Source organism: Aquarana catesbeiana, linkage group LG02, assembly GCF_042186555.1.
Source record: "Aquarana catesbeiana isolate 2022-GZ linkage group LG02, ASM4218655v1, whole genome shotgun sequence".
In the NCBI taxonomy this organism is placed as follows: Eukaryota; Metazoa; Chordata; class Amphibia; order Anura; family Ranidae; genus Aquarana; species Aquarana catesbeiana.
This window is the reverse complement of record NC_133325.1, coordinates 75,477,870-75,505,022: the sequence shown is the minus strand read 5'-3', so window position 1 is coordinate 75,505,022 and position 27,153 is coordinate 75,477,870. Positions and strand designations below refer to the sequence as shown.

Below are 27,153 nucleotides of genomic sequence, written 5' to 3'. Positions count from 1 at the left end.
CAGAGATCCCCATCTGCATCCATTTCCTTTCCTTCCTAAAGTTCATTCTGCCCTTTCAGTAACTTCCCTTTGTAGTCACACATTAAGATGCACTGAGAGCAGAGAGTATAGCTATGTACACACGATAGGATTTTCCGAAAACAAAACCGTGGATTTTTTTTCCGAAGGATGTTGGCTCAAACTTGTCTTGCATACACACGGTCACACAAATGTTGTCGGAAATTCAGAACATCAAGAACGTGGTGACGTACAACACGTACGATGAGCCGAGGAAAATGAAGTTCAATAGCCAGTGCGGCTCTTCTGCTTGATTCCGAGCATGCGTGGACTTTTGTGCGTCGGAATTGTGTACACACGCTTTGAGAACCTGCTCTCAAACATTTGTTGGTGGAAATTCCGCCAACAAATGTTCTATGGAGCATACACACGGTTGGACTTTCCGACAACAAGCTCACATCCAACATTTAATGTTGGAAAATCCTATCGTGTGTACGGCCCATATAAGTCAGCGTTTCTTCACCTTCCCAACACAGAGGAAACCTTGAAATAACTTTCTGGTCTCAGGGAACCCCTGCTAAAAATTACTTTATCTACATCGAATGATACATTAGTGTGATGGTCAGTGGGAAAAATGCTCTTTACGCTTGTGGTCATTGGGAAGAATTACCACATTACAGATAGCTAAAAGGATCAACAGTGTCAGTGGGAACTTATCTGAGAGGCAGAAATTGCTCATTGCTCAAGGAACCCCTAGCAACTGCTGGAGGGACCCTAGGGTTCCATGAAACCCTGATTGAGAAACCCTAGTATAAGTAATGAGGTGTGATGAGCTTGAGTAAAAGAGCACATCGCTAGCACCCCTTAAGACAAGCATGTTCCTTCCTGCTGGCTACTAAATGATGTAGACTTTAGCTGTGCTGATCAGTTGCTGGATTACTGTTCAACTGATTTGTAGACTGCATAGCTAAATTCTACACCATGCAGTAGCCAGCTGCCTCCTTGGAACATGCGCATCTAAAGGGTGTCCAGGGATGACTACTTGCACTTTTGCTACAGCTAGGGATGAGCCGAACACCCCCCTGTTCGGTTCGCACTAGAACATGCGAACAGGAAAAAAGTTTGTTCAAACACGCGAACACCGTTAAAGTCTATGGGACACGAACATGAATAATCAAAAGTGCAAATTTTAAGCATTTAAATAAAGGAATTGTCAAAAACTGTCTCTTGTCATTTTTAACATTTTTGACAGTTTTTTAGTCAAATGGTAGGGGTACAAGTACCCCCTTACCATTTCACACGGGGGGGGCAGGATCTGGGGGTCCCCTTGTTAAAGGGGGCTTCCAGATTCCGATAAGCCCCCCGCCCTCAGACCCCCACAACCACCGACCAGGGTTGTGGGGATGAGGCCCTCATCAACATGGGGACAAGGTGTTTTGGGGGGCTACCACAAAGCACCCTCCCAATGTTGAGGGCATGTGGCCTGGTACGGTTCAGGAGGGGGGGCGCTCTCTCATCCCCCCCTCTTTTCCTGCGGCCTGCCAGGTTGCGTGCTCGGATAAGGGTCTGGTATGGATTTTTGGGGGGGACCCCACGTCGTTTTTTTTTTAATTTTGGGGCGGGGTTCCCCTTAAAATCCATACCAGACCAAGGGTCTGGTATGGAATTTAGGGGGACCCCCACGTCATTTTTTTAAAAAAAATTTTGGCCGGGGTTCCCCTTAATATCCATACCAGACCTGAAGGGCCTGGTATGGAATTTAGGGGGACCCCCACGTCATTTTTTTAAAAAAAATTTTGGCCGGGGTTCCCCTTAATATCCATACCAGACCTGAAGGGCCTGGTATGGAATTTAGGGGGACCCCCACGTCATTTTTTTTTTTTAATTTTGGTTCAGGGTTCCCCTGTGGGGAATTCCCATGCCGTTTTTATCAGTGAACTTTTATGTGTATTGTCGGACCGGCAATGCAATAGCTGCGGGTAGTTTTAAATGACTTTTTTCCTTTGAAATGTCATTTTGCTGTCAGACTGTTCTAAACACGGGAAACATGCGCCCCTTTACAGGCATACTATAGACACCCCCCAGCTACAAAATTTAAAGGGATATTACACTTTTATTGTTTGTCTTTAAGCATTATTAAAATCACTGCTCCTGAAAAAACGTCCGTTTTTAAAACTTTTTTTTGCATTGATCCATGTCCCCTGGGGCAAGACCCAGGTCCCCAAACACTTTTTATGACAATAACTTGCATATAAGCCTTTAAAATTAGCACTTTTGATTTCTCCCATAGACTTTTAAAGGGTGTTCCTCGGCATTCGAATTTGCCGCGAACACCCCAAATTGTTCACTGTTCGGCGAACTTGCGAACAGCCAATGTTTGAGTCGAACATGAGTTCGACTCGAACTTGAAGCTCATCCCTAGCTACAGCAGGAAGTTACTTTATCACTTTCCCTGCTGGCTGTTAAGAGGAACAAAAAACAGCAGCTGTAGCTACAGTGATGGACTGAGGATATGCATCATTTTCAGAATAAACAATTTAGTGAATAATGACTTATATGAAGAATGTGACTTCAGTACTACTTAACTACACTGAGGCTCAACTCTGGGATAAGTATGTAGCAGAGGAAGTCAAAGTGAAGTCAAAACTTTTGATCTGCATCATTATTCCAGGTTAACAATTCAGAAAGTCTTAAAACAATTGGAACAGCATGACAGCCAGGCACCTCTGATTTTCTGCAAATTAATTCTCCAGGACGCATTGCTAGTGTGTAATTCTGGAATAATCTAATCTTCATATCAAGTCATTAGTGTTGATTGCACTAAAACCAAGAATAGAATTTACAGAGAGACTGTCTAACAGAGAAACAAAATAACCAGTATCGGACCATGTAGCTCAGTGTTAGGCCTGGTTCACACTGGTGCGACATATGTTCCAACTTTGGGAACGCATGTCGCATGATTTGTATAAATCAATGGTTCCCTATGAGAGCTGTCTTAACTGGTCTGACTTTTGTTGGTCTGATTTTGAAAAAGGTTCTTGCACTACTTTGGTCCGACTTGGGCATGATTTTAGCGCATTGATTTGAATGTAAGTCGCATCTCAGTCGGATCATGATCTTAACTGATGCCCCAGACAGTGAGGTTACACAGGGGTGGGGGTCTCCGGATGTTGTCAACGGATGGCTATGCCCCATAGCTGTATAAGAAATTACACACACCGGAGTTAACACAAGAGTGGGAGATAGCGTCGGGAGAAGACATCAGTGGAGGGAGAAGAACCGGCAGAAGAACTAGATGAAGAAGACAGCAGAGGGAGAAGAACCAGAGGAAAAATCAGAGGAAAAAGACATCAGTGGAAGGAGAAGAACTGGAGGAAGAAGACATCCCCGAAGAAAGATGACACCGGGGACATTCTTCATTTTTAATAAATGACTTTGTCAAAAAGTTGTATACTGTTATTATTTATTATTGACACTTTTTTGGGGTGAATGAATAGAAGTACAATGTACATAGGGGGGACCGGGATCTAGGGGCCCCCTTGTTAAAGGGGCTTCCAGATTCCGATAAGCCCCCTGCCTGCAGACCCCCACAACCACTGACCAGGGTTGTCGGGAAGCAGCCCTTGTCCCCCATGTTAAGGGCATGTGGCCTGGTGTGGCCCAGGAGGGGGGGTACTCTATTGCCCCCCCCCCCCTTCCTGACCTGCTGGACTGCGTGCTCGGATAAGGGTCTAGCATGGTCTTGGTGGGGGGAACCCCACGCTGTTTTTTTTTTTTTTTGCCATGGGGTTCCTTCCTCAAGATTCATACCAGGCTCAAAGGGCCTGGTATGGTCAGATCAAAGTTGGATCCCATTCATTGAAGTCGAATGGAAATCGTACATGAAGTTTTAGGGCAAAGTCGGATCGAAAGTCCTCCAACTTCCATGTCGGAGCAGTGTGAACCCGGCCATATAGTAGTCTTCCGAAGGAGATCGAACTTTGTCCTAAATTTCGAAATACAGAACATTGATCGGCTGCTATGTTGTTGATCTGTGTAGCATAAATAAGACGTTCACACCCTTCCTGATAGAGGATTTAGATGGAATAAAATTCCATCATAACTATCGAAACTCAAAGGCTTGCGGTGCGGGACAACTGCAAGTCAGGCCCTGCAGGGATATATACTGGATCTGAAAGCTGGGCGTTTGTTACCCCAACACTTCATATTCCTGATATGTTCCGGCTGTATCATTTAGTTGTATAGGAAAGTATCCTGTTCTCTTTGTATTGCTTTCTTTGTGTAAAATCTCTGGTGTTCCTGCCAGTCCCCTTGCTTTTCTATTAAAAACTGACCACAATAAGCAGGAGAACACAGCGTGGTCTGTTCCCTAGCTATGCTGGAAACTCAATGTAGTCTCTTCCAATGATCAGACTTGTCCTGACATGCCCCCCGCTGCACAGCCATTCACTGGCGAGCTCAGTGTGCTGCTGCTTCTCCTCCCCCAGCTCATTTATAAAAAAGGGAAAAATGGTATTTATAATGTTTTTTTTCTATATATATACAAACATGTTTTGCCTTTCATTTCTATTTTAAACTGAATGGGTTGTTTTATAAGGTGATCGTTTACAATCACTTTAAGGCTCCTATTTCTGTATCCTATATTATGATATCTGTTAAAGTGGAACTAAACTCTCTCAATCAAGAATAAATATTGTTTTATCCTTATGGTGCTAGCATTAGTAAATAGATAGGAAGAAACATAATATTTACTTGTTTTAACCTTTATTTTTTTTTACATTTCTTCAGTTGTTTCCTGGTTTCTGGCCTAGGCCAAAAATATGTCATACATCCTAGGAGTCTTCTGGGGCTTTTTTTGTCCATTATCTGGAGGAGGGGAGGAGAGGTTTTCTCAGCTAAGCACACCCTCCTTTCTCAATGCCTGAGCCAAGGGCAGATGGATTCCTGGAAGTAAATGCTACATAGATCATCTGACCTTACTCAAGATTGTCACTTCTACAAATGCCAGAGGGGTGTTTTTCAAAGTGATTTCTCACAAAATAAACCACGAAGACATATTAAATATGAATTAAATAGCAATTACAGTTTGTTGTGCTTAGATACAGTTTAGTTCCAAGTTACGTATGTGTGTTATTCAGAGGTTTAAGTTGTACATACAGGGACACCTTGGATTGTGAGTAACTTGGTCTACAAGTGTTTTACAAGACAAGCAATTTTTTTTTTATAAATATTAACTTGATAAACGAGTGAGGATTTGCAATACGAGTGACTTGGGATCCGATTTGTGAGACTCCAAGTCGAGTGTGAAATCCCATTTTAGTCAATGAGAGTTGTCTTAATTAGCACTACTGAAGTCACTCCGACGTTAGAAAAGTTTCCTGTACTATAAGTACTTCAAGGCGACTTCTATCCGACGAGGCGACTTCTATCCGGGTTTGTGAAAAAAAAAACGCTTATGCTCAAAGAAGCTCAATAAAAATCACGGAGGAGGGAAAACAATTGAATCACAGCAACTTGTTCTCCAAATAACACATTAGCTTATTTTATTTTAAGGCTTCTCATGAAGCATAATTCAAATAAATAGTCTCTACATACAAACATACAATACTCTATTGACAATAGAAACATCAGAATAATTATAAAACTCCCAAAAAATGAAATGCACTGTTGATGTTACCTGGTGAATGATGTGGCGGTGAGCACATGAGAACCACTCCTTGTCCTTCTCTTACTGAGACTGCGCTTCTTACACGACCACTGAAATTCCCAAGATCTGTAAACAGAACAGTATATCATATAATTCATATTTTATATAGAACAAAAGAAAAGCCATACTTATGTCAATCTGCAAGTAGACCATACAAACATAGGTTGCTCATTTACTTTGGAAGATCTGCCTGTCTCTTAAAGCATATCCAAATCATAGCAATGAACTTCTCTTATTGTTCTTATGCTCTTATGTTTGATAAGTTAAAAAGAATACTGACTGATCTTGTGCATCTTGTGTGTTTTTTTTTTTTTTTTTTTTTTTTTATAATCAAAATTTTTATTGTTTCCATTTTACAATACAACAATCTTCATACATTGTTACAAAAAAAAAAAAACCCTCATCACCCACCCCAAACCCTTATTACATTACATCTTCTACTACCACATTCGCTTAAATCTTATCCCTCCCCCCCCTTCCCTTCCAAACCACTTGGTAATCCTGTAGTTATTCCTTACCCCTTCCCCTTCCTCTCTTTGTGCAAGAGGCCCTTATCAGCCAAACTGACCTAACAAGTGTTGTTACCTCTTACTCTTCGTGAGAAGGAGAGAGAAAAAAAAAAAAAAGAAAAAAAAAAAGGGGGGGGGGGGGAGGGTGACACAAAAGTGTATAAGTGTACATAATTGGATAAAAAGTATACGTGTTTATCAATTTGTATTTGTGTACGAGGCCCTCATTGGCCAAACTATTCTAGTAAGTGTTATTACCCTTTACCCACCAAAACACCAAAAAACCGAGCAAAGAAGAAAAAAAAAAAAAGCCAAAACTTATGTGGTTCCCTCCCCCACCTCAAAAAAAAAACAAAAAAAAAAAAAAGGGAACACCCCAAACCCCGTGTTTATCATTATATTTAATTTGGGAGGAGGCCCTCCATGGCCAAACTATAAGTGTTGTTACCCTTTACCTGTCATGTTATAAAAAAACAAAACCCGTGTTTATCAATTATTTAATTTGTGTAGAAGGCCCTCATTGGCCAAACTATAAGTGTTATTACCCTTACCCGTCATGTTATCTCGAGAGAGAGAAAAAAAAAAAAAGAAGGGGGGGGGGGAAGGAAAGGGGGGGGGGAAGGAAAAACACAGGAAAACCACAACCCCATCCCCTCCAAACCCTCCCCCACATAAAGGGCCAGCGAGCTGTGTGTTGACCTGTTCTCTTTGCCTTTTTGATGATTGTTATTAGTTACATTGTTCTTCATTAGCTCTATGGACTCCAGAAAATACCTCTCTATGTCGTAGGAGAAGGGTGAGTTTATGTTGTCTTGTTTTATTTTTGATGCCCTAAAACCCTAAAAAAAAGCGTGCATGAGTGTTGAGTGTTGCAGGGAACCCGCATAGTGCTATGCTTTTCCCAGTACGGGAAAATGCACCGCAGTGCTATCAGAAGCATTTCCAATGCGTGAGACCCCCACATGTCAGCTAACAGCAGCACGTTTTTGCTGCCGTTTTGGGAAAGCCTGTCATTTACATGCAGTCCTGCACCCGCATAAATCTGAACCTAACCGAAGACAGGTAATGTGTTACTGGCAGAATGACCAGGTTAGAAAAAAAAAAAAAATATGTAGCTATCACATCTGATTGGTAAGCTGCAATATATTAGATTTTTGTTTTGGGGATTAATACACTTTAACGATCACTGTGATCCCAAATAAGGCTCAATTCTTGCAAATTTTTTTTTCACTTGTCTATTTTTGAGAAATAATTTTCCAGTTTTCAGGAAACAAACATTGCAATTACCTTTGCTGCAGTTACACCTTTAGCTTCCCCTGACTCTGCTCTGCCTGCCACTCTTATGCCCCGTACACACGGTCGGACATTGATCGGACATTCCGACAACAAAATCCATGGATTTTTTCCGACGGATGTTGGCTCAAACTTGTTTTGCATACACACGGTCGCACAAAGTTGTCGGAAAATCCGATCGTTCTGAACGCGGTGACGTAAAACACGTACGTCAGGACTATAAACGGGGCAGTAGCCAATAGCTTTCCTCTCTTAATTTATTCTGAGCATGCGTGGCACTTTGTGCGTTGGATTTGTGTACACGCGATCGGAAATTCCGACAACGGATTTTGTTGTCGGAAAATTTTATATCCTGCTCTCAAACTTTGTGTGTCGGAAATTCCGATGGAAAATGTGTGATGGAGCCTACACACGGTCGGAATTTCCGAAAACAAGGTCCTATCACACATTTTCCATCGGAAAATCCGACCGTGTGTACGGGGCATTAGAGCCTTTGTCAATGGGCTTTGGAGTTATGTAGATGGGCAAAGGCAATATGCTTTCAAGGTGCCTTTTTCTTGCATCCGAGGTCAGCTTGAGACATTTCTGAGATCATTCACAGCTTCTTAACAGGTAATTTGATCTACAGTTAACCTCCTTCTGACCTGCATGTGAGCTCCTTCTAAGCTGCATCAACTGGCTTCAAGATCAGTGGCCGAGTGGCACCTCCCCCCCGCTGTTTGCCCTTACCCCTTCTAGGCGAGCAGCAGGCAGTGGCTCAGTGTCCTCTCCTCCATCACGGCAGCTTCCAGCGCGTGGCTCCTCCCCTCCTCCTAGGCGTCCAATAGGATCGCCTGTCCTTTCAGCCAATCGGGTGACGGTTTCAAAACCCACTTCCTGATTGGCCGAGAGGAGGATCCGTGTTACAATAGCGTATATTCATTCACTGTTGTAACACACCTGGTGGGCTCCATTCACATTCTCTGCACTCTGAGCCCACCCAATTTTGAAGCCTATTAGAGCCTCTGGCTCTAATCAGGTGCTTCAAAAAAAACACCCCCACCATTGTAATTCATGGATCCAGCGTCCTGCAAGGAGCCAGGCGCATTCATTGGGGGGGGGGGGGGGGGCGGTGATGGATGGGGGGGCGGCACCCGTGTACCCTTAATGGACGGGCCGCCCCTGTTCAAGATGCTTTTGTCTTTGCGTTGTCTTGTATGAGTAGAGGAGCAGTTGTAACATAAACAAAAGCCCATTGGCACAGGCTCTTAAACTCATCAGTCTTCAATCCAGAGAGATATCAATGATGAGGCCACAGAGTTTCTTGTCAAAGACTTCTGAGCCCATACTGTACATGCACCATGCACTTTCTGATGAACCCTATGGAAAGTTTGCCACCACTCTCCATGGGATTAAATTGAAGTGCATAGCATAAGTGTGGGTCTGGCTAAGAAGATTTTGGAAGAAAAAAAACTCTCCCACCTCATCAGTGATATCTTGCTGGAACAGGAACAGGTGAGCATAGGTCTTCGGGCTAAGAAAGCTTCAATGCTACAGAGGAAATTGGTTTACAGAAGACCAATCCTGATGGTGGCAGAAATGCCTGATGGCCATCTGGTCATGGAAGGAAAGGAAACCCCCACAAGTACTAGGAAAACCTACCAACTCCTACTTGTATTAAAGTGCATTCATGTATTTTTTACACAGTGGTTTCAGCTATATTTTCCTATCAGTTATCTGTGTCATTTAAAGTTATCATTTAAGAAAAAAAAAAAATAGATAACACTCGTGTAATGAGATTAAACAGCATAATCTGCAGCGCATGGTTTAGGAATTCTTATCAAAATCATGGAGCTCCAAGGCTATTATTTGATGATAAGGAAATGAATTAAGGTGCGGAGAAAAACAAAGCCTTAGATAATGTTAGGGGTGAGAACCTATAGGAACAAAATATGCATGGTTTTTTTTGTCATTTTCTGATCATTGACGCAGACGTTTGATATCTTGTATGAAAAGACTTTATTGATGTCTGGCAAGATTGGATTAATCAAAAGACAGCATAAAAGATTAGAAGCATCATGTAAGTCAATACTTTTTTTTTTCACAGAACAAAATGTACTATATATATATATATATATATATATATATATATATATATATATATATATATATATATATATATATATATATATATATATATATATATATATATATATATATATAATATAGACCAGCCATCAGCACCATTTCTATTGTAAGGCTGACATTTTCACAGAGATGGTAGCAAGGGCACATTCACACTTATGTGTTGTGCTAACACATGGCAGTTTGCTATACAGCAGTGCATGTACCATGGTGCATTGATGTTCATTTTAAAAACGAAGTCCATCTTTCTTAACATGTTTCATTTTACAACCATATTTAGGGCATTAAAACCCTCGGTTATAAGCCACGTGGTTCAGGTCCTTTTTTCGCCTTTTGTCTAAATGTTTCTGGACCATGTAAATTTTGAGCCATTATGGATATTTAACACATTTGCTTTCTCTTTGTCCCCAGTAACCAACTCAAAATTATCTAGTAAAGAGCCTCCATGCGCAGACCTGACCTTGTGTATGGGAACAATAAAATATATATATATTTTTTCCCAATCCTGCACTCCTGTGCACAGTTATAGGGCGTACATACGGTCGGACTTTGTTCGGACATTCCGACAACAAAATCCATGGATTTTTTCCGACGGATGTTGGCTCAAACTTGTCTTGCATACACACGGTCACACAAAGTTGTCGGAAAATCCGATCGTTCTGAACGCGGTGACGTAAAACACATACGTCGGGACTATAAACGGGGAAGTGGCCAATAGCTTTCATCTCTTTATTTATTCTGAGCATGCGTGGCACTTTGTCCGTCGGATTTGTGTACACACGATCGGAATTTCCGACAACGGATTTTGTTGTCGGAAAAATTTTATCTCCTGCTCTCCAACTTTGTGTGTCAGAAAATCCGATGGAAAATGTCCGATGGAGCCCACACACGGTCGGAATTTCCAACAACACGCTCCGATCGGACATTTTCCATCGGAAAATCCGACCGTGTGTACGGGCCATTAGACTGGTCCCCTCAGCTTCTGCACCCCTGTCCTCTAGCAGTTCTGCTCTAGACGCGAGGACAGTGAAGGACAGTCCAGCACGGAATCTTGCGGGAGCGCTATCTGCAAGGGAAATGGAGGATCAGGTATAAAACTGTTTTTCCTCTCCCTTGGAAAAAAATTGCACTGCCCCACTGCAAGGGATCATTTATTCATCACCAGAGTTGGACTTTACATGCACTTTTTTATAAATCAATATAGGTGCAGTTATTATTTTTTGCAAAAGGCAGAATTAGCCTTTAAATTGCATCTCAATTGGCAGCCTGTTTAAAGCAAACAGGCTCCCTTAATGCACCATACAGGCGTACCCCACTTTTAAGTACACAATGGGACCAGAGCATGTATGTAAAACAAAAATGTAAAAGGAAAATGAGAGCAAGGTGTGTACAAAAGGGGAGGAGGGGGGCCAATATCCTGGAAATTGGAACTATAGAGAAAATTATGCACTAAGTGTGCATTTGGGGTCGCCCTTAATGGATATTATTGGCCACAAGTGAGTATTAAATCTCATAGATTGTTATATATAAAAGTGCACTAGAGTGCCATCTTTATTAAACACATTCAATATATAAAAAAATATAACAGTAGGATTTACAATTGTATAAAGTGCAAATACAAACACTATACATTCGCTTGCATATAGAGGATATAGCACCCATGTGCCTACAGCCCGCAGCCTGTATATGGAGAGTCAGGCGGATGAGGTGTATGGCGTGTACCCGACATGTTTCGGAAATAGGTATGTATTACTCCTTCATCAAGGGATTTATGATTGGGTGCTCAAATCTATCTGTAAATATCAAAGGACAGAATAATAATAAAGAATATCTATGTCGTCATAAATTATATGCGACTGCATTTTTGCAATATATGCGATTTTAGTAGTTATTGAAGGAAGTAGTATAGGAAAGGTCTGGTATGGACTAATTATACTTACATCAATTTGATTCATAAAGACAAAAAAACAGCAGTTAAAACAGTATAACTGGGAGCAGGCTGGCTTCTGGTTCACATGACACAAGGTGGGCAACCAGGAGTGTGATGCAGAGCGTTGCAGCACTTTCACAAGGGATGACCGATGGAGATCTGTGTATTTAAAGAGTGATGTTTGTAAATGTACAAGGCATATAATTAAGCCAATGCTTTGCTGAAGGATAGAATAGTCATTCAGCTGTGGTTAAAAGGGGAGAGTAGGTGTGTAGAGTAAGTATTCAGATAATCTGGAACAAAGTATCTATTCAAATTACCTTGTGGCTATTTAGTAATCTCTCGAGACCAGACCTCCAGGCAGCAGTTCAAAGGACTGACAGATGCCAAAGGAGTGTCTGTGTCCTAAATAGGACAGCTGATTGGACATCAGCCAATCAGTGTCCACTCCACATAGTCAGCTGCAAAACAAGCAGCCATGTGTGGAGATCGGGCATCCCCCAGACGACGAGGCGCGCGGCGTAGCCACGCCCATAGGGGCGTGATGACGTCACGCGTCTTGACGTCACCGGCGGGTATGCGGTCCCGGCGCGATTAGCGAAATCCACACCGGGAACCGTGCGAGAGCTCGTCCACATGCAGAAGGCCTATGGGGCACGCAACCAAGTGCTGCCCCATGGCCATGCATGCGTAGAGCTTACCCGCCGGGTGTCCGTGTGCACGCGCACATCCACACCAAGGAGAAACTGCGCCATCTTGTGGATGGATGTAAGAAGGTGAACAAAAATGAATCAACAAAAAGCCAGCCTGCTGTACATGATTACAAGAAAAATAAGAATAAAAAAGGTGAATAGATGAGGAAGCATAAAAGAGCAAAACAAGAAAAAAAGAAACATATTGTAAATGACCAGAGGTTACATATGGGCAGTTTGTGAAATAACAGTCAATTTCAAACGATGTTGATAAAGTAAACAAAATCTTCAAAATCTTTAAAGTAAACACAAAATGTTCATTATTGTAATCGAGCAATTTGTATTATAGCGGTATAGGGAACCCAGATATACATATTGTTCAGACCTATCGTATAACGATGATTTAGGTCAAAGACAGTCTAAATATATATGGGCACAATGTCTTGTATCCATACCTGTATCTATCTGGAAATGTTTTACCACATCGATGAATACTATTTAGTATATGAGGTCTGGAAGCTGACAAAAAAACATAATAAAAAGTAAGACATTTAAATTAAAGTGTAAAAGTAAACAGTGGGATATATTAGAAGGTCCCTATAAATCTAGTTCGCAGACCCCTGATGTGAACCCAGGCAGAAATGGTTTGAAGTTGAAGGCCCCGTTTAGGCCAGGTGGATGGTTGGCCCGTAGATTGTGTATCCATCTCAGTTCGCATTGGAGAAGACGCTTGTTAGAATCTCCTCCTCTTGGACTGAAGTGGATGCGATCAAGGGCCAAAAAGTATACTTTGGGGGTCGATGAGGGATGAGCCATTGCCATGTGGCGACCAATAGGGAGGTCTGGATCGCGTTTGCGTATGGTGCCAAGATGTTGGTAAATGCGTTTCCAGAACTCGTTTTGGTCTTACCAACATAGTAGCACCCGCATTCGCAAGTCAGTAAATATACTATTGCTGGGGTTTTGCAATTAACGTAGTGCTTGGGGGTAAACCTTTGGCCATTAGGCAGAATAATATTTTTTCGTTTGTCCATATATTGGCAATAGTGGCAGCCCCCACACATATATGTTCCCAATACTTTACATGGATCGCCTTTGCAAGTTTTGTACTCACTGTTAACTATTTTGTCTCCTATAGATGGTGGCCTCCTATAGGTGACTGTTGGGGCACTGGGGACAAAGGGGGCCAAAGTTTGGTCCATAGTTAATAAGTGCCAGTATTTATTTAGAATGCGCTTTATCTGCCTATGTTCTGAAGAATATGTCGTGATGATTCTAGTTGTTTCATCTTTACTGGGTTGTTTTTGTGCATTAAGTAGGTCACGACGAGATTGGTTGAGCGCTCGTTTATACGCTTTTTTTTAAACAGGTGTTTGAGTATCCTCTTTCGAGGAGTCTCTTTTTTAGGATATTGGCTTCCATTTTAAATCTAGTATCATCGGAGCAGTTGCGGCGTGCTCTTAGATATTGACTATATGGTATAGAGGTTAGAAGGGGCTTGGGGTGGAAACTACTTGCGTGCAACAATGAATTACCGGCTGTGGGTTTTCGGTATAATTCACTGGAAAGATTGCCATCTGGTGATCTTTGGACCAGTACATCCAAAAATGTAATTTCCTTTGGACTGTGGGTCATTGTAAATTTTAGATTGAAGTCGTTCTTGTTAATACAATTAAGAAATTCATGTAGTAATCCAGTTGGCCCATCCCATATCATGAAGATATCGTCTATGTAACGTCGCCATGTAATAACATGGCGCATATACGCAGACAACGACTCCTGGACAAGCAGTGAATGTTCCCACTCCCCCAGGTACAGGTTGGCGTACGATGGGGCACAACAAGTCCCCATCGCCACGCCCTGTACCTGGAGGTAGTGGGAACCATCAAAGCAAAAGAAGTTATGGTTGAGTATAAGCTTTTTGTTGATTCATTTTTGTTCACCTTCTTACATCCATCCACAAGATGGCGCAGTTTCTCCTTGGTGTGGATGTGCGCGTGCACACGGACACCCGGCGGGTAAGCTCTACGCATGCATGGCCATGGGGCAGCACTTGGTTGCGTGCCCCATAGGCCTTCTGCATGTGGACGAGCTCTCGCACGGTTCCCGGTGTGGATTTCGCTAATCGCGCCGGGACCGCATACCCGCCGGTGACGTCAAGACGCGTGACGTCATCACGCCCCTATGGGCGTGGCTACGCCGCGCGCCTCGTCGTCTGGGGGATGCCCGATCTCCACACATGGCTGCTTGTTTTGCAGCTGACTATGTGGAGTGGACACTGATTGGCTGATGTCCAATCAGCTGTCCTATTTAGGACACAGACACTCCTTTGGCATCTGTCAGTCCTTTGAACTGCTGCCTGGAGGTCTGGTCTCGAGAGATTACTAAATAGCCACAAGGTAATTTGAATAGATACTTTGTTCCAGATTATCTGAATACTTACTCTACACACCTACTCTCCCCTTTTAACCACAGCTGAATGACTATTCTATCCTTCAGCAAAGCATTGGCTTAATTATATGCCTTGTACATTTACAAACATCACTCTTTAAATACACAGATCTCCATCGGTCATCCCTTGTGAAAGTGCTGCAACGCTCTGCATCACACTCCTGGTTGCCCACCTTGTGTCATGTGAACCAGAAGCCAGCCTGCTCCCAGTTATACTGTTTTAACTGCTGTTTTTTTGTCTTTATGAATCAAATTGATGTAAGTATAATTAGTCCATACCAGACCTTTCCTATACTACTTCCTTCAATAACTACTAAAATCGCATATATTGCAAAAATGCAGTCGCATATAATTTATGACGACATAGATATTCTTTATTATTATTCTGTCCTTTGATATTTACAGATAGATTTGAGCACCCAATCATAAATCCCTTGATGAAGGAGTAATACATACCTATTTCCGAAACATGTCGGGTACACGCCATACACCTCATCCGCCTGACTCTCCATATACAGGCTGCGGGCTGTAGGCACATGGGTGCTATATCCTCTATATGCAAGCGAATGTATAGTGTTTGTATTTGCACTTTATACAATTGTAAATCCTACTGTTATATTTTTTTATATATTGAATGTGTTTAATAAAGATGGCACTCTAGTGCACTTTTATATATAACAATCTATGAGATTTAATACTCACTTGTGGCCAATAATATCCATTAAGGGCGACCCCAAATGCACACTTAGTGCATAATTTTCTCTATAGTAAAACAAAAATGTACTTGAAGTGAACCACTTCTCAATGCATGTAAATACACTAGCTCTATGGGAAATCTTGGTCAGCTTGACAACACACTGCTCCTGGTTTTTAACATTGAACATTGGCATCTATGGGAAATCTCAGACAGCTTGACATGGCACTGATCCCGAACCATAAGTGACAGGGACACCAAACTTGGGGAGCACATTAAGGGGACCCAGGGCTACGACATGGTAGATTACATTGACAAGATGGTCAACCCCAAAATTGAATATGTTGTAGTCCTGGGTCCACTCCCAGTGCTCCCCAAATTTGGTGTCCCTGTCACTTATGGTTCGGGAGCAGTGCCGTGTCAAGCTGACTAAAATTTCCCATAGACCCCAATGTTAAATGTGAAAAACCGGGAGCAGTACCATGTCAAGCTGACCAAGATTTCTTATAGATGCCAATGTTAAAAACAGGGAGCAGCTCCCAGCTAACCTCCAAACTGGAACCTTTATTGCATCTTTTCCAGAACCCAGCATTCCCGCCTGGGATGGAAATCAAAGCTTTCAGCTGGTGGCTCAACGAGGTGCTATTTAGGATAGGCCATTTCTTCCGAACTCTGGGCCCACTCCCTAAAGCGTTTTGTATTAGCAAATTGGACATGCCATCCTCTGAACTCTTTCGTTTCACCCAAATTTCCAACTTCCTTCAAAAGCTATGCAATTCCCAAAATAAGGATCCCAAAATCACAGCTTATGAACAATGGTGTTGTCAGACCGTGGAGCAGAGGGGGGAATCACAATAATCTACAGGGCACTGTCCTCGACGCACTCTACAATGGGAACTTGAGACGTGGAACAGGAACTTCTTTATGTCCTACAAGGGGGTTCTCAACACTCTAGCTGAAGCAAATATAAAAGTATTATCTAGATGATACCTGGTTCCACTATCCTAGCTAAGCTCTACCCTACGTCTTCCCCACTATGCTTCAGGGGTTGCAATCTCAGGGGAGAAATGATGCATGTTTGGTGGGAATGCCCTAAAATAAGGGGTTTTTGGAACAAAATTTTTGCCATGATCTGAAAGGTCTCCAGTATTCCCATACAGAAATCTCTGCATATTGTCCTTCTCAACTTCCCCATAGAGTCTGCCTCCAAGAGTGTGCTCAAGAGTAGAGTAGGCTCAAGAAAAAATAGCAGGTATACTCTTGGACCGCACCAAGAAATTTGATTTGATCTGGGAACTTTGGGCGACCTTCATAAATGTTCTTCTACACACATACTCGCTGTACGCTATACCCCTCCTTTGAATGCACTCCCCTAGTCGGACTGTCTTCTCTAACCTTCTCCTGTTCCTTGACTCCTTTCTCTTCTGCCTCTCTTCTCCCCATCTTTGCCGGATTTCGGCCCTCACCCTCTCAGCTGTCGCTAATATTGGTGTAAGATTGATGATCGGAATACGATAATCTATCTCCAACAATAGCTCCTTAAAGTTGGGGATGCATTGCCCTCTATTCCTGTATAGGTATTTTTTTTTTCTTTTTCTTCTTGATCCATGACTACTGAACAAGAGTGAGTTCTGTCTCTGGTGGCCGAGACGCCTGGGTGGAGTTAGCCTGACCACAGTTATATCCCATTAGGGGTGTCAGGCCTGGTTCCCCAGGTCTCCCTATGCTTCCATTTTTACCTTAAAGTAATGAGCTCAACTCACATTCAATGACTTAATTGATGCTTAGAATTTGTCACGCATAAGTAGTTTCTTTGTACTGTGCACTTAGTGTAATAATGTTCTTCTTACACCTACTTCAATTTGGCCATGTTGGCTGTGATTCGAACATTTATCTTTTACATGCTTTTTTACGCTATTTTTTTACGCTATTTTGTAAAATCAATAAAAATATTGGGGAGCAGTGCCATGTCAAGCTGACCAAGATTTCCCATAGATGCCAATGTTAAAAACCGGGAGCAGTGCCATGTCAAGCTGACCAAGATTTCCCATAGACGCCAATGTGTCCGTACTAGCCAGTGTACGTAAAGTGAGGGTACGTAAAGTGGAGTATGCCTGTACAACCTTATACACAATGTAAATGGACACTCACCATATAACACAAAAGCTTATATTTATAAAGCAGTGGGGATGTGACATTTACCTAACATTCACTGTAGGTGAATCAACCCCATGTCACTTTCAATACTTTAGAAATATACCCCTCAAGTAAAATGTACAGTTAAAAAGGAGAAAGAAGATCCAACACTCATCAAAATGAAAAAAGCATAATGTGTCTGCCAGTGATTCTGTATATGTATACATAAAATGCACATTTTATACACAAATATTTTTAGCCTGGAATACAAAGAATGTGTTTTCCTGTGAGAATACCATCAGCACTTTAAACATCAAAGCTGCATTGTAATTTCAGGTCTGTCTTTTCACACATAAATGACAAGGAAAATATAGTAGTTACGGGACTATAAATATAAATCTTACTCCCACGGGTTTATTTACAACATATTCCTCCTCAAATTGCTTTAAAAGCAGTTTTTGAGGTAAAAAACTGATTCAGAGGAACCTTCTGTTTTAGGTTGAGGGAGAGGTGAAAAGCATTAATAAAACCAGCAGTGAAGAAGGATATTGATGTATTTAAAGGAACACTCCCCTTAGAATGGAAATAGCTTTTTTAAACTACTTCATGTCAGGTTGTATGCCCAGGCCTGAATTCACCATTACAAATCTTAGGCCTGTCCCTATAGGTGGCAGAGGCAAAGACATGGCTGTTCACTGTGCAGTTATTAGACCACATTTTTCCCATCACCTTTAGGGCTCATAGGCGTTAAAAGTTTTCCGTATGGATGTGTACAGCATATAGTTTTGTACGCATCTATATGCAGTAATAGATTAGTCAATGGGTCCATTCACACAGTTGCAACTGGGGCAGTAAAGTTGTACTGCATTAAGGCAACAAGGGCTATAGATGTTAACATTATTTATACTGTATGCATGATAAGGTTTGTGTACATTTACATGCACACAAGGGTACGGTGTTAATCAGTGGCGGCTGGTGCGTGATAATTCGGGGGGGTTGGCAAACCATTGCCACCCCCCCTGTGGGAGATGGAATTTACCGCGGGAAACACCAACCCCCCACCGCTGTGGGTGATGGAAGGCCTCCTTACCTCTGTCCTGCCCAGACTCCGATCTCCCCTCCTCGAGTCGGGGAGTGCTGGATGGCTGAGCCGGAAGCTGAATAGTGAGCCATGCCTGGAGTAGCGACTGGTGGGTCCGTTGGTCTCCTCCTGCTTCTCCCCCGGCCACGCGTCTCCTCCCTCCTCCCCCTTGGCCAATAAGATCACTTCTCCTTTCGGCCAATCGAGAAATGGGTCTCAAGACCCGCTTCCTAATTGGCTGAGGGGAGAATCAGTGTGAAAGTAGCAAATATTCATTCGCTACTATCACACAACTGGGTGGGCTCAGATCGCAGTGCTCTGCGCCCCGAGCCCACCCTTTTTTGAAGCCTATTAGAGCCTCTAGCTCTAATCACGTGCTTAAAAAAAAACACCCCCCCAATTTGGTCCGGTGCCCTGTACATAGATCAGGGGGCTGGTCGCATGGATGGGGGGGTGCTACTGGTTAATGCAGCCTATTGGCTGCCACAGACTGAATCCTAGCAATCTAGGATGATAGACAGAAGGAGCCATCTGCGTTCTAGCAACCAAGGACACTAGGTGCCATGACTCACCTGTTTTTAACAACCTAGGATGAAGGGAGCAACCTAGAATGCATGCAGTTTTATAGTTTGACATGTTGAGTACCTATTTACTTGACGCACCCTCATCTTTTATGATTTATTTTTAACTTCAATTTTAGTAATACAAATAAGAAAGGTGAATCATTGAACATTCAGAATCATTTTTCATGTACAAATTTCAAAAATATGTTGTGTAATGCCCTGTACACACGGTCGGACTTTGTTCGGACATTCCAACAACAAAATCCATGGATTTTTTCCTACGGATGTTGGCTCAAACTTGTCTTGCATACACACGGTCACACAAAGTTGTCGGAAAATCCGATCGTTCTAAACGCGGTGACGTAAAACACGTACGTCGGGACTATAAACGGGGCAATGGCCAATAGCTTTTATTTCTTTATTTATTCTGAGCATGCGTGGCACTTTGTGCGTCGGATTTGTGTACACACGATCGGAATTTCCGACAACGGATTTTGTTGTCGGAAAATTTTATATCCTGCTCTCAAACTTTGTGTGTCGAAAATTCCGATGGAAAATGTGTGATGGAGCCCACACATGGTCGGAATTTCCGACAACAAGGTCCTATCACACATTTTCCGTCGGAAAATCCGACCGTGTGTATGGGGCATAAGAGTACATATAGGCATGACAGATTACAAGCAGCTATGCATTAGCTTAGCAGGAGTAGACATATGGCTGCTAATGTGTGACATTTTGGGATAATAAGTGCGTCTTTAGAGGCAATGAAATCAGACGGGGGGGGTATACAGCAGAATGGCCATTTCGGGAATGAAAGCTAAATTGTGGTACTCTTATGCCCTGTGCACACAATTGGACATTCCAACAACAAAATCCATGGATTTTTTCTGACGGATGTTGGCTCAAACTTGTCTTGCATACACACGGTCACAAAAATCTTGGCAGAAATTCCGAACGTCAACACGTGAGGTACAACACGACAACGAGCCAAGAAAACGGAAGTTCAATAGCCAGTACGGCTCTTCTGCTTGATTCCGAGCATGTGTGGGAATTGTGTACACACGATCGGTTACGACAACGGATTTTGTTGTCGGAAAATTTGAGATCCAGATCTCAAATTTTGTGTGACAGGAATTCCGATGGGAAATGTCCGATGGAGCCAACACACGGGCGGAATTTCCGACAGCAAGGAAAATCCGACCGTGTGTACGGGGCATAAGATTTTCAAATTGAAGCCTTGCTTTTTTTTTTTTTTTTTAAATAACATACAGGTTATACTTACCTGCTCTGTGCAATGGTTTTGCACAGAGCAGCCTGGATCCTCCTCTTCTTGGATCCCACGCTGGCACTCCTGGCTCCTTCCACCTCCTGCTTGCTGTGGGGGCACCCAAGCAGGCTTGCTTCCGAGCTCTGTGTGTCCCATCACACATGTGACCGCAGCTTGTCCCCACCCCCTCCGTCTCCTCTTAAGGTAAAAAAACCTTCTACCTTTACAACCACTTTAAGTCAGGTTTAAACATTTAGGATGCGTCAACCAGGGGTTCCAAATTTTATAGAATGTGGGAATATGAAAGTGCACTTTGGAGTGTATATATTCCATCTGACAGTGGTTGTTCAGAATAGATATCACTTCTGTGACTGAGAGAGGATGAGGGGATCTCCATTTTCTAGCTATAGCCAGGTGGGAGGCTATCAAGACCTGGTATACAATAGTATAAGCGGAGCTAGGCCAGAGATCGATATCCAGGCCCAATATGACTATCTGTGGAAATAGGGAAACAAAGACTGAAGTAATGGAGGAGAGAACGTTTGTGAGAATAGACCAAAAGGTATTAAGCCCTGGCAGTGCCACCAGATGTGCAGAGTAGTCCCAGATTGCCCACAATTCCTCCAGCAGGTGACACGTCCAGAGGGATAAATTTGTTCAAGCTTAAAGGGGGTAAGATACCAGTTGTGAAAAAGTTTCTAGACGGATTGCCAATGAAGTATACAGTACATAGTGAAGTCTTTAGAGCTTATTGAAGGGAGTGGTACCATTGTTGAGTAGAGTAGTTACAGTTCAGAAGTTGTTCCCAATATAGCATGGCTAAGGATTTTGAGCTATGGGGAAGAATAGTAAAGAAGTTGTAGATATAGAAAATGCTTCGTTGGTGGGGAGACCCAAGTTAATAAAATGTTATGAGCTGCCAGAAGAAAGTATTTTAGGACCATGGGAGAAGGCTGAACAGAGCCTTAGAAACGTGAAGAAGTTATAGCATACTTGGTCTGTAGTTGCTTGAAGGAAAGTAGTTCTGGAAAAGATCTTCAATTTCTGTGAGGCCTGTTTCACACCACTTTGAAATGGAAACATCATGAATGATGGTTTGTAATCTGCCTAGAGTAATGTGAGATAACAATCGGTGTGGCATGCCTTGAGTGGTCTGGCTGGCTGCACATCAAATCTTGATTGTTATCTTAATAGTGCTAAGATATGAGGAAACTCCAAATCATTGCAAAAGTGGCACTGAGGAACATCTGTGGTTGGATTGTTAGAACTGTTCTCTCTCAGTTTGAAGCCAAGTGGTTTGGCTGCGGTTCCACCATGATTTGGCTTAGTCTAAGATGGTTGCTTTGAGTAGGTTGAGATTTTTGGTGCACCCAGTCCTCCAGAGGATACAGGTGTACACAGTAGGTTCCATTTTAGAATGGGGCGTTTCCCATTCCAGATAAAGGATATAATGATGGTCTGTAATTTATAAAGATGAGATTGTAAAAAATGGAGTGGCATAGTGCGGAAGGCATACAATGCATGTGGTAAAAGATACATGCTGGAGATCTCGTATGACATCTTGAAGTTTAGAGACAAGGTAAAAAAAAAGAGGGAGTAAGCAAGAGGTAGGTGCAATCAGTTGGATACCCAAGTAAGGGAGAATGGAGAGTTAGGGGCCCACCAGAAGGAAATTTGAGAGGCAATGCTGCTTTTGACAGTATGGTCTATGCCAACACCTATTATGTAAGACTCAGAGTAGTTAATTTGGAGGGTGTGGATGGTGCCACAGCCATGACTCGTTCTTTCACTTGAAAGAAATGAATCCGCACCAACACCTCTCGTGGCACAGAGGCAGGGAGATGATTGGGCTTTGCAATTCTGTGGGTGCGATCAATGGCAATATCAGCTTGGCTTAGCTGAGGCAGTAATTTAAGAAATAATTATTGGAGATAGGGAACCAGATCAGGGTGTTTAACGGTTTCCTGAATGACCCTGAACTCAATGTTGTTCCTTCTGAAATGGTCCTCTTAATCTGCCACTTTTGTCTGTGAGAGGCGGATTTTCTCTGCATGGTGGTCATAGGCATCTGCCATTTCATTGTACGCAGTAGTATGCTCCACTGTCAGTCTTTCTAAGTCATATCTGCATATTTCCAGATGATAAATTCTGGAGTGAAGTGCTGAGCTAGATGAGCGGAGCTCGTTGCGGAAGTCCCTCTGAGAGGAGCATCATCTTCAGTGCGTGTTCAGAAGCTGGTTGGTCACTGGCGGGGTGAGCACCTAGAGAATCAGTATGAATCTCCTCATGTGCTGTGTCTGTAGGAGTATCTCAGTGCTGTTTTTTTAGGAGCACTGGAGAGTGAGCAACCCACTTACCTCTGTCAGTAGATGAAGAGCGTGGTTGAGTGTATGCAGGTGCAGTGCTGTCCATATCCTCCAGGCTGTCATTTGCTCTGGGCGGTCTGCAGGGCTCTGAGGAAGAGGAGTGCAGCACCTCTGCAGCGCCATCTTGGTCCTGCTGCATGGCCAATGGTGTGAAGAAGTTAGTGAGGTGGTACAGCTTGTGAGGCTTGGTATTCCTCTTCTTGGACATACTGTTCGGATGCCACAGGAAAGAGCTCCCCACTGGTATGATAGAGAGGGGAGGAATGTCGCTAGTAGATGCAGAGGGTCACTATGTGTCTCTGGGCTGAACGGAGCTGCAGATTTAGGCAGCCATCTTACTCTGCTGCCAGCCATGCCCCTTTCATCTTTTATATTTTATCTGTGAGCAGTGCCATATTTAGGGTAGGCATCAGGTGTGCATAAGGCAAAAGCCAGTGTAGAGAGTACACACCACCTCATTCTGTATACCAAGAATTTGCGTTTCCTATTCCACACTGCCACATCTGTATGCCAAGCTGTACGTTCCCTATTCCATACCCCCTCATTCCATATGCCATGATGTACATTCCTTATTCCACACTGCTTTATTCTGTGATCAAACTTGTGCGTTCCCTGTTCCACACTGCCTCATTCCGTAATCCATGCTTGTGTATACTCTATTCTGCACCATCTAACTCCATACACAATTCTGTACTTTCCCTATTCCGTGCCACATTCTATACACCTTGTTGTACATGTTATATTCCGCACTGTCTCATTAGTGCATTACTTATTCTGCACCAACCTTACAAGCCCAGCAACTCTAGTGAGTGTACGTGTACCTGGGTATGTCAGAAATAGGGTGTCAGATGCTTGGATAGGGGCACAATTTCAGTGCTTGCTGTTAGATGGGCTGTAGGGAAAAGCTGTGTAAATCTTAAGACTGTTTACCTGAAGATCAGCTTTGAAGAGAGCAGAATCAGAAAATCATGCAGGTTTCTTCCGATATCCTTCTTTTGTAAGTTTCATATACTTTTATAACCTTTACCCACAATCAGTTTGATCAAACACTGAGGCCCTCCTGCCCTATACAGTTTCTTTGATTGGAAGATGTCTTCACTGTTCTGAACAAATTTATCAAAGCTAAAAGCATCTGCAATTCATCTAAACAAGCCTCTTCTTTTCACACCTATCCATGTGTTAATAAAGTAAGGTAGGAATTAAAATACATTGATTTATAGCAGCAAGAACAATGCTGTTAATCAGAACACTGAATTCATGACTCATTGCTGCAATTTTTAATCCATTGCATGATTAATTTTCTCAGGAAGTATGAACTTAACGACCTGATATCAGAATTTTCCCAAGGCACACAATGACTCCACCATATTAGAACTTTACAGGCTAATCTTCTTTAACTCCCACTCACTAGTGTAACACAGCCTAATCCTACATAATATTATAAGTTAGTCCTCTCCATTGCTAAGCCACACATTATGTTTATAACTAAACAAATTGCAAATTAAATCATTGCTATCTGGTAAGCCAATTCGCCAAAAGAAAATAGCTTTGCAATTGCTATGTAATTCTTGGATTGAGGCTTATTCTGTGACTGAAGATGTAAATAGTTTATATTCTCTGTTACAGAACAAACAGTGGACAGCAAAATGAAAAGTGATAGTCGTCTTCCCCCCAGTGAGGGTGAATATATATACATATATTTCCTGGACCTCCCCAAGTCAGCCTACTATGGGTCAGCTCCGCCCCCTCTGACCCCTCCAGGACCACCTCTTTTCTAGCACATAAGAGGGCGGCTGTCTGCCCACACCAGTGTTCTTTTTTTTCGTCCTCACTCCGGATGCCTTTTAAAGTTTATTTTCATTTATTTATTTTTTCTCTCCATCCATCCATCCATCCATCCTGTCGGGTTCAGCCTCTCCCGATTCAGAAGACCACCCCATATAGGCTGTAAATCTCCTAAGGAGGTGGGTTCCTGTGGTGCTGGGATTGTATGGTACAGTATAAATGACTGTGTATTACTGGCAAAGGTCAATGGCAGTATAAATGACTGTAAATACCTTCGTCAGGCAGGTGCTAGCACTCTCTCCTTCCATGTTTTTGTGTGTTCACGGTTGGGCTCGCTGGGTCTTATAGTTCACCTCCTCCACATGTACTCCTTTCAGAAAGCTCAGAGTTGAGCAGATGAGGTCAGAGGTAGCTTCCTCTTTGGGTTGTCTAGCAAACACCAGAATGCTCACTGCTGATTTGCAGCAGGCTCTGTCCTCTAGGCTGATCTCAGTCTCCAGCTGGTCAATCTGCTGCTCTGCTAAGCCTTCTTCCAGGACTCTCATTACTTTCTGCTGTGTTACTTGTCTGTCAGAGTGTTTTTATTATCCTGTACCTTCTAGGACTGGGGGATTTTGCCTGCCTGCCTGCCTAGCTGCCTTAAGCACTGAAGATTTGGATGGAGAAGTTTATTTTAATTGTATTTATTTATTTATTTTGGTTTTGAAAAAAAAAAATTGTTTTTTTTGTTTATTTTTTAAAAGAGAACACATCCTCTGTGTTTTACAGAGAGAAGGGCCCACTGCGAGATAAACTCCCGCAAAGAGGTTCTAAATCAGCATTCCAGCCTCAAAAGAGTAAAGAATGGACTATGGACATGATAAATCGCAGAGTCGCATGCAGCTGGATAGACCCCTGTTGTCACAGCAATCCAGATCTCCCTCGCTCTTACCTCACTTTAGTTGCTCGGACCCGAGCCAAGAGAGGTCCAGACATCAGACGGCTCAGGACAATGCTACAAATGCATGCCAGGTTAAATCCTACATTAAGCACGCAGTCAAAGAAGGGTTAAAGAGTGTTTCAAGGAATCCTGCTCATCCTGCTGTATCTTCACCATCTTCAGATCCAGATCATGTGTTTTCAGTGCGTTTTAACTCTGAAGTCGATAGCGATTCAGATCATCTGAGGCTGAGATGGTCTCAGAATCGCATACGTTTGAGTTTTGCACTGGTTCCCCCCTTGGTGGAGGCTGTTAAGGAAAGAATCGTCGCCTCCAAAGAAACAGCAATATTCGCCCGCCACATTACGCTTCCACTGGAGTATTCAGTCTCTTTTAGGGATCCAATGGATCGCAAAATAGACGCAGACCTAAAAAAGGTTGTATAGTTTGGACAGCAGCCTGCAGACTGGCGGTAGAACTGACTCCTGTGGCAGTAGCACTTGGGCTGGGTTCGCACCTGTGCATTTTTTGGTGCTTTTTGCAGATTTACACTACTGTTTGTTTATCATGGTCTCCCATGGAACACGTTCTGTGGTGCGGTTCTGCGCAATGCACTGGGAGTGCATGGGTGTGAATCCAGCCTTATGCCCCGTACACACGGTCGGATTTTCCGATGGAAAATGTCCGATCGGAGCGTGTTGTCGGAAATTCCGACCGTGTGTGGGCTCCATCGGACATTTTCCATCCGATTTTCCGACACACAAAGTTGGAGAGCAGGAGATAAAATTTTCCGACAACAAAATCCGTTGTCGGAAATTCCTATCGTGTGTACACAAATCCGACGGACAAAGTGCCATGCATGCTCAGAATAAATAAAGAGATGAAAGCTATTGGCCACTGCCCCGTTTATAGTCCCGACGTACGTGTTTTACGTCACCGCGTATAGAACGATCGGATTTTCCGACAACTTTGTGTGACCGTGTGTATGCAAGACAAGTTTGAGCCAACATCCGTCGGAAAAAATCCTAGGATTTTGTTGTCGGAATGTCCGAACAAAGTCCGACCGTGTGTACGGGGCATTAGAGTGTGGGTAGTGGAGCTGGTGGATGGATGTTTGGATGAAAGTCTGGGAAGTGGCAGTTCTTCTCCTTTGCAGACTGCTGTAGAGTTGTAGCTGGAGTGGCTGTCGACCAGGTCAAGATAAAAATAAAAGAGTGTGGCGCTAATGAGTAGTGAGACACCTGTTACTAATCAAGTAATAATGATCTCTAAGGAGAAGTGATAAAACTTACAGTGTAAATTTGTGAAGTGAGAGGTAATTGTTTTGTGAAACATCCAAAAGAAATAAAGTAATGGTGAATGTTTAGATGTGTAAGGAAGTAAGATACTCAGTGACAACCTATGGGTTAATTAAGAAACAATCATGCATATAAAACCATATTCCAAAAAAAGCAAAACAGGCAAGTATTGATGCAAGGTATCTCAATATACTGAGTATGCTGTTCGACAAAAATAATGTTCATTAGGATAGAAACCAAAAGAAAGGACATCCAAATCCCTAAGGGGGGTAAACATATATGGAAACTCCAAGTCTCTTAGTGAATGGATGGGGTACTCCTATTTAGTCCCACAATCGACT

General features: G+C 42.8%; 1 protein-coding gene across 3 annotated transcripts in view; it reads right to left on the bottom strand.

The window, feature by feature from the left end:
* CNTN5 (contactin 5) overlaps window positions 1-27,153 on the bottom strand; it is a 2,213,095-nt gene that overhangs the window by 598,854 nt on the left and 1,587,088 nt on the right. For all 3 annotated transcript variants that reach the window (XM_073613049.1, XM_073613051.1, XM_073613050.1), the window contains one exon: window positions 5,675-5,770. In XM_073613049.1, coding sequence (XP_073469150.1) covers window positions 5,675-5,770 — 96 coding nt within the window. The remainder of the gene's footprint in view (window positions 1-5,674; window positions 5,771-27,153) is intronic.